Source organism: Mirounga leonina, unplaced genomic scaffold (assembly GCF_011800145.1).
Source record: "Mirounga leonina isolate KUSES-001 unplaced genomic scaffold, KU_Mleo_1.0 Mir_168, whole genome shotgun sequence".
In the NCBI taxonomy this organism is placed as follows: Eukaryota; Metazoa; Chordata; class Mammalia; order Carnivora; family Phocidae; genus Mirounga; species Mirounga leonina.
This window is the reverse complement of record NW_023270426.1, coordinates 19,409,541-19,417,647: the sequence shown is the minus strand read 5'-3', so window position 1 is coordinate 19,417,647 and position 8,107 is coordinate 19,409,541. Positions and strand designations below refer to the sequence as shown.

General features: G+C 37.8%; 1 protein-coding gene across 1 annotated transcript in view; it reads right to left on the bottom strand.

The window, feature by feature from the left end:
* Nucleotides 1-203: 203 nt before the first annotated feature.
* PCBD2 (pterin-4 alpha-carbinolamine dehydratase 2) overlaps nt 204-8,107 on the bottom strand; it is a 49,435-nt gene continuing 41,531 nt past the window's right edge. The window contains exons 3-4 of the mRNA XM_035014168.1: nt 1,714-1,794; nt 204-469 (exon numbers count right to left, since the gene is read on the bottom strand). Coding sequence (XP_034870059.1) covers nt 374-469; nt 1,714-1,794 — 177 coding nt within the window. The 3' untranslated portion in view covers nt 204-373. The remainder of the gene's footprint in view (nt 470-1,713; nt 1,795-8,107) is intronic.

Here is an 8,107-nt window from a genome sequence, read left to right as displayed (position 1 = left end):
CATTGATTGGTAAAGTCACCATCATCACTTGAATTTCTGGGTTATAAAATGTGTGCATACTCCCCCATCCCAATTTCTGGGCTTTAAGAATGCTATTTCTCTCTTTGAATATCATTAATATAATTCCCTGAGTTGGTTTACTTTATGTAAAAAAAAATACAGAAAGAATTTTTTTCATTAGAAATAATGAAAAATCCTCAGGCTCAAGTTTAAATCATTTTGTAATTAAACACTAATTGTACAAAAGACTGTTCAAAAGGGGAGCTTAAATTGACAACTGAATTTGTTCATGTGAACTGCCTTCCACATACATGATGGCAAGATGTGCATCGGGTTTGACGTGCATCAGGTTTGACATCCATTTTGGAAGCAATCACACAGAAGCAGCTGCTTTTTCAATAAACTTGGCCAGTTTCACATCTCTCTTGGTCAGTCCACCACAGTCGTGTGACGTTAGGGTTATCTGCACCTAAGAAACACAGAAGCAGTTTTTCAAACCTGGAGCTGCAATTCATGGTTCTCATCTTGGGTGGTTTGGAAATCAATCTATTATTCAACATTCACATTTCAGAATTGGGGAGATTAAATGATTTATAAAATACTACATTATGAATAAGCACAGCATTTCCAAAACTGAATAAACTCTGGGGGCACAGTCTGCTTCGGGCTGGGCCCAGCAGCCGCCCAGGGATAAAAAGGTCCTCTCATGTGAAGGGCAATTCAGCTGCCAGAATCTGAAATCTTGTCTCTCAAAAAAAAAAAAAAGAGAGCCCGAGAGAGACTAAGGTTCCATTTTAACTCCCATTACTTTAATTACACGACTATTTTCAGGCCACTGAGAAAGACCAAGCTATCAAATGTAGTATCTTAGCAACTACGTTCAGAAAAGCCCATTTCCAAATTAGAGAAGTGGGACGGGGTGGGGTGGGGTGGAGGAACAGACTGTGGCTTCTTGAAAAATCAATTAAAAAGTACAAGCAAAATTATGAACAAAGAGAGGCAAGTAGGAAGGAAAAGTTTATCATGGTACCTGCATATTCTGAATTATTCCAATAAATCACAAGTACATCAAGAAATGTTCTCTTTTTTCAAAGAGAATTTAAAAAAAAAAAACCAGAACCACATAGAAATCTAGATGATATTTCAAATGGCATGACCATAAAGGCAAGGACATTTGGGATGGAGGGGGGAGACCATGATTCTTCTTACTGAGCCCCCTTAAAAACTACTTAAAATCTTTTTAGCCTGCTCTTTGTCTTAAGAAGGCCAGTTCCCACTTAGAATGTAGAATTTAATAAACAGTTATTTTTAAAGCACAGTTCTTGAGCATAATTATTTCAGTAAGTTAAATAAGGCCATCTCTCTCTTATTTGCTACCATTACTTTCAAAAATTTATCTTAGGAGGGTATAAAATTTATCTGCATGGCTCATTTTCAAGTTTAATTCAGGAACTTAATTTGGCCCAACTAGCTCATATTAGTTTCAGTAGAAGACAAACATGAAAATAAAGAATTTGGTCACTGCTGTCTTGAGCGGATTGGAAAATTTGTTACTAATTTGCAGTAATACCCAGGGATCCTCAGTGAAAGAATAAGAGAATGCTTTCCTAAGCACAATGACACTTGACACATCCCTGCATAGGATAACAAGGAAGAATGGAGTTTCTTAAACTCCATAGCTAAGGTGATCCCCAAATAAGGCAATTTAGTTACCTTATTGTACACATTGAACCATTCCGGGTGATGATTCATCTTCTCTGCTTGCAGGGCGACTCGGGACATAAAGCCAAATGCCTGCATAAGATGAAGCTGAAACTGATTAGTGGCATTGCCCTCTACTCTGGACCTGGGGGGGGGTGGGGCAGAGAGAGAGAGAGAGACCAGAACAATCCAGCCAGATAAAGACAAGGCTAGGATCCTTAGGGAAACCTGGAGAAATCAAATATGAAAAGGATTGCTCTCCACAGAGCTGGGGTAACAGTGTAGCAGGACCGTGACCTGCTGCTCAATGGTGAAAAACAATCAGGCTCAAATAAACAAACCAGGAAATTGGTCTCACCCAGTGACCTGTCTGGACTGTTTTAATTGTCCTCAGGACAAGACTCGCCAAAATAGCACGGGAGTAATTTCCCTCCAACCAGGTGCCCTGGATCTCACTACCTGGCCCCAAATCTTAGGGGCTACTTTTCTTGCATCACCACCCCTTTTCTGTTTGGTTGCTGGGTTGCTAACTAAGTCATCAATCCCAAGACTATGGAAAAATATCTTACTGAACAACTTCCCCATCCTAGCTCCCAGACAGGACAGGAGGGGATAAAAGACTTTTTTGACATCTAGAGTGAAACAGGGACGTCTGGTTTGCCTGCTCTGGGTCTCCTTGCTATTGCCCAGCAATGCCACGTGGAACAGAAAGCGCTCCTCCCCCGGGCAGGGGGTGGTGGACTCAGGCACACGCGTAAGTGCGGACCTGTAGGGCTCAGTCTTCATTCCATAGGGAAAGTGCAAACCTAATTTTGCTAAGCAGAGGCAAACTTGTCCTGAGAGGATGAAAAGCTTTTTTTTCTTTTGCTTGCTTTCCAATTTTTATGAAGGTAACTGCAAACAATAGGAGGGTCTGTCTCTAATGTGTCCAGAAGACAGAAATACTTGGTAAGACTCTAAGGTAATGGTACATTAACTACAAATTTACAGTGGAATTCACAGGGCAGTACCCATTGTAGCCATATAAATAAATATTTAATTTCATTACCCCCATCCAGAAAAACCGATGTGATGGTAGTTGAGCTATGTTTTTTGGATCACCAAATTAGAGCACATTTCCAAGTTAAGAGTGAGAAGTAGGGAAGATGCCATTTTAAACCATTCTATGTTATTCATAATGGTTTTTATGTCAGAATGATTTTATTCAGGATAAAAACTCCCATTTTGGTCTTTAATTAGAGGCCTGAAGGTTTTTCCCTGTCAGGAAAAGGAGGAACATTCAAGCAAAATCCATTTAACCATGTATGGAATTATCAGTGGAAAACAATATTCACTCTCCCCTTCCTCTTCTCATCTCGTAATCTGATTCTCTAGATTGTGTCAAATGTGAAATTCAGAGTTAAACTGCATTAAATGATGTATAATGAGAATTTTTTAGTCTATTTTGCCTATAATGCCTTATTCTTGTTTAGCTTCAAGACTACCAAAAAAGTTAATCATAATCCCTGAGAAATAGTAATACAGTCATTAAGGGCATAGGCTTTTGAGCCAGGGAGGCCTGAATTCAAATTCCCAATGTACAACCTGTCATGCGAGCCTCAGTTCTCTGATCAGTAAACTGAGGATAATAATAAAAAGTTCATGTAGTCATCCTAATAAAAAATGAGATAGGGGATATAAAAGCACTTAGCACAGCACTTGGCACTGGGTAAGAGATGAGTAATGGCCAATATGACTACCACATACCGCTCTGGCGAGACTGCATATGATAACCCTAACAGAATGTAAGATAGGTGAAAAGCCCTCCCACAGCCTTAAGAATCTAAGATTCCAGTAGCTGTCTCCCAGAAGAATGGTGCTTTCCTATTCCGCATGCCATAAACAGAGACTCAAACCCACACACCAGACAAACAGATCACATACTACAGGGTAACACCCTGATGCACACTGCCTAGGGAAAACACAATAATAACAAGATATTAGGTGGGCAAAGTCAGTCCCTACCCAAGTTCTTAAGCCCTGTGGCCACAATTTCTTTGAACTACGCTATCCTAAAGGTCCAAAGTGATGCTTAGCATCCCTTACTATTTCCCAAGAACCAAGTGGATCAAGGGGATGATTTGAACACAATCAGAAGTACTCCTCAAATCTTTGATTACCAGCATGCTATCAGCATGGTAGGAAAATCTACTCTATCACAGATACGGCTTAAAAGAAAACACCGCTTGTGATGCCTGGGTGGCTCAGTCGATTAAGCATCCAACTCTTGATCTCAGCTCAGGTCTCAATCTCTCGGTCCTGAGTTCAAGCCCTGCAATGGGCTCCACACTGGGCATGGAGCCTACATAAAGAGAGAGAACACCCACATTCTAAGAGTTACATTGATCAAAGAAAAACCTTGGGGCGCCTGGATGGCTCAGTCAGTTAAACATCTACCTTCTGCTCAGGTCATGATCCCAGGGTCCTGGGATTAAGCCCCACATGGGCTCTCTGCTCTCTGCTCTTGAGCCTGCCTCTCCTCTCCCTCTGCCTCCCACTCTGCCTACTTGGGTACTCACTCTCTCTCTCTCAAAAAAATAAAATCTTAAAAAAAAAAAAAAACCTGCTAAGATATCTATATACAGTGTAAAAAGAAAAACAAAGGACACTTCCAAAGATCCTCCAAACTTATGTATTCCTTAGCTTTACATATTTCCCTTCAACTGTCACCTAATATTTGCATTTAATAAAATATCATAAGCTTGATAAACCATTTACACAGGATCTACTCCTAATTTTTCCCAAGGGAAGGAACACTTGCTCCTGCTCTGAGAGCAAGGAGATAATTTCATAATCCTTCTTCCATATAACAGAACCAAATAATCCCCAAAATATTTATTTATAAATCTGCAAATTAAAAACATTCACAACAATACACATTCAAATTAAAGTAAAAGGATTTCTGCAAGAAAGTGAAATGAGTGGATAGGAGAGGAAAAAAAGCAAAACCTCAAAAGGGAAGTTTGATTATCTGGCATTCATAAAGAAGGAATATGACTGAACAGCAAAACGGGCAGATGGTGAAAAGCATCTGTCCCTTCTTTCTAAGATTTCTTTTTTACAGCCCTAGCTAGTTTTTCCCAGGATGCCAGTTGGAACCTACAGGCTTTGAGCTAGGTAAGAGTCCAGGCTTTCTAAAACTATTCCATCAATGAAAACTGCAAAGAGTGTGAGGCAGAATGCACACCACTAACAATACAGTGAGAAGCTGAGAGGACAGGACTAAAAAAATGGACAAAATGAAGTAGAAGTCAGCAAGAATTTGTAACAATTAGAAAATAAGTACATATCGCTTCTCGGCCTTTTGGCTAAGATCAAGTGTAGAAAATAAGTACAGAACACAAAGGAGATCTAACAGATAACTTTTGTGAATAAGACAACAACAAACAAACAAACACAGAAAGAAATGAGAGATGTAATTCAAAAAATTTTTCCAGAAATAAAATATTTAAATTTATAGATTCGAAGAATTCAACCATTTCTAGACATCCTAATGAAGTTAATGAATTTGAAGATTAAAAAGTCCTTTGGCATCTAGCCAAAAAGATCAATTCACCTATAAGGATGAAAATAATCTGGCTGACTTCAAACTTCCACATACCAGCCCTGAACAAAAGAAGTCAGAGGAGCAGTGCCTATAAAGACTTTAGGAAATCAAAATGCAAAGAATTTTATACCCAGCTAAACTGTTGTTCAAAATTAATACAAGAGACCTAATTTTTAAAAGACGTTAACTCAGGGAATAACTCCCCTTCACCCTTTCTGAGGAAACTTTTATTAAAGGATGAAATACAAGTAATTAGAGACGGATGGAGAAACAATATAAAAGTTATTGGCAGTGAGCAACTAATTCACTCACGTCTAGGAATAAATTTAAAACAATTGTGGGGATTGTAGTCACAGAATGGAATGTAAACGTTATAAACTATTAAAAGATGTGGAAGAAATGGGGAAGGCAGATTAAAGTTTAAAAATTCTAAAAGCTGCAAGATCAGAAGCATATTTCGAAATATAAAACTAAGCACTAGAAACAAAAAATAAAATGTAACAAAACTGCCTGGTGTAGGGAAAGTAAGAGAAAGTAGAAGTTTAATTTTGATATTGCTTAGTGGGGAGACCACTATCTAAAGAAATGCTATCTAAAGAAACAGAGGATTAAGTTTGCTATGTAAAATTATAGGTATAACAGTATCCACAAGAAGAACAAAAATAATAACAGAAACACTCACAATTAGGTTCAAGGAAAGCACAAGTAAAATAAAGCAAACAAAACACAATCCAGGGCACCTGGGTGGTTCAGTCAGTTAAGCATCTGCCTTCAGTTCAGGTCATGATCCCAGGGTCTTGGGATGGAGTCCCGCATAGGGCTCCCTGCTCAGCGGGGAGTCTGCCTCTCCCTCTGCCCCTACACCTCCCCCTGCTTGTGTCCTCTCTCTCTCTCTAACTGCATAAATTTTAAAAATCTTAAAAAAAAAAAAAAAACCACAATCCATATCATAATTTAAATTAAGGGAGGAAAAAAAGTATATTGGTTCTGTCATGTTTTACAAGACCAAACATCTTTCCAATCAATAAATGTAAAGAGTCATAATCCAACCGATTAAAAGAAGAGAAAACTTGGGGTGCCTGGCTGGCCCAATTGGTAGAGCATGCAACTCTTGATCTCAGAGTTGTGAGTTTGAGCCCCATGTTGGGTGTGGAGATTACTTAAATAAACAAAACTTTAAAGAAAAAAAAAAAAAAGAAGAGGAAGCTTTACATGGATCACAAAGCAAAACTCAAGTTGGAAATAAAAGGACACAGGCAAATGTAAAAAAAAAAATTTGTTTTAACTTATAAACGTATATCCATAATGAAGATTGAATGATTTTGAGTACCTACACTACAAGTAACACAGCATCAAAATCAATGAGGCAGAAATGACAGGAAATACAAGACAAATAGAAACATCCATAGTGGAAATTTTAATTTCCATTTCTTAACCCATGGCACAGTAACCAAACAAAATCAAGGATATGGACTACTTAAATATATCATTTAAAAGGTAGATCCAATTAATATACTTTAAACTCTAAACAATGAGAATATATCTTTTAAAGTGTCTACTCAACATTCACAGAAACTGAACACATATTGGCCCACAAAGAAAATCTCAATCAATTCCAAAAAGTAGAAATAGTGCTGACAACATTCTTGGTTAAAATTAAAAACAAAACGAGAAGGCAAAAGTAGCAAAAATAAAGTACTACCTGGAAATGTTTTTAAATCCTTCTTTTAAAGTCTTGATTCACAGAAGAAATCAAAACCGAAACTGAACAGAAATTAATCATGTATGTACTACATACAGGACACATGTAAAGCAATAATCAGAATAAACACTCTTAAATACTTAAATTAAGAAAGTGAAAGAAGGGGCACCTGGGTGGCTCAGTCGTTAAGCATCTGCCTTCGGCTCAGGTCATGATCCCAGGGTCCTGGGATCGAGCCCCGCATTGGGCTCCCTGCTTGGCGGGAAGCCTGCTTCTCCCTCTCCCACTCCCCCTGCTTGTGTTCCCTCTCTCGCTGTGTCTCCCTCTGTCAAATAAATAAATAAAATCCTAAAAAAGAAAAAAAAAGAATGTGAAAGAAAATAAGTAAATAAAAATAAACTTAGGGAGGAGAACAAGAATAAATATAAAGAGAACAGCAGATATAAATGAACAGGAAAGAAAAAAATGGCAGAACTGATAAATCCAAAAGCTGAAACAATTATGTAATAGAAAATTGGTTACTTCATTTAAAGACAAACAAAAGACAGGGAGAAAAGGTACAGATAAACAAAACAGGAAATGAGAATAGTGAAGTAACCACAGATAAAGGAAATTTCAAAACATAAAAACAAAATTTAAATAAAATGCAAGTATTTATCTAAATAAATTTCAAAACATAGGTAAAATAGTTCTCTAATAAAAATTATCCAAAAAATTTATCAAAACTGACCCCAGAAGAGAAAAACATATAAACAGGACTGACACCAAAAAGTAACAGTTCCTAGTCATTTCACAGAGAAATTCTACAACACCTTGAAGGCAGAGTTAACTCTAATACTAATTAAACTGCTCCAGAGCACAGAAAAAGAGGGACATTTCCAAATTATTTAAACTACCATAACACTCCCCAAGTTCCCACAAAGATAGCATGTAACAATGAAAGTATAGGTTGATTTCATATTAAGTGAAATCTTAATAAACAAAACCTACCAATACACTAAAAGAGCAAAGCACCATGAGCAAATGGGATTCATTTTAAGAATGCAAGGAATGGGGGCGCCTGGGTGGCTCAGTTGGTTAAGCGACTGCCTTCGGCTCAGGTCATGATCCTGGAGTCC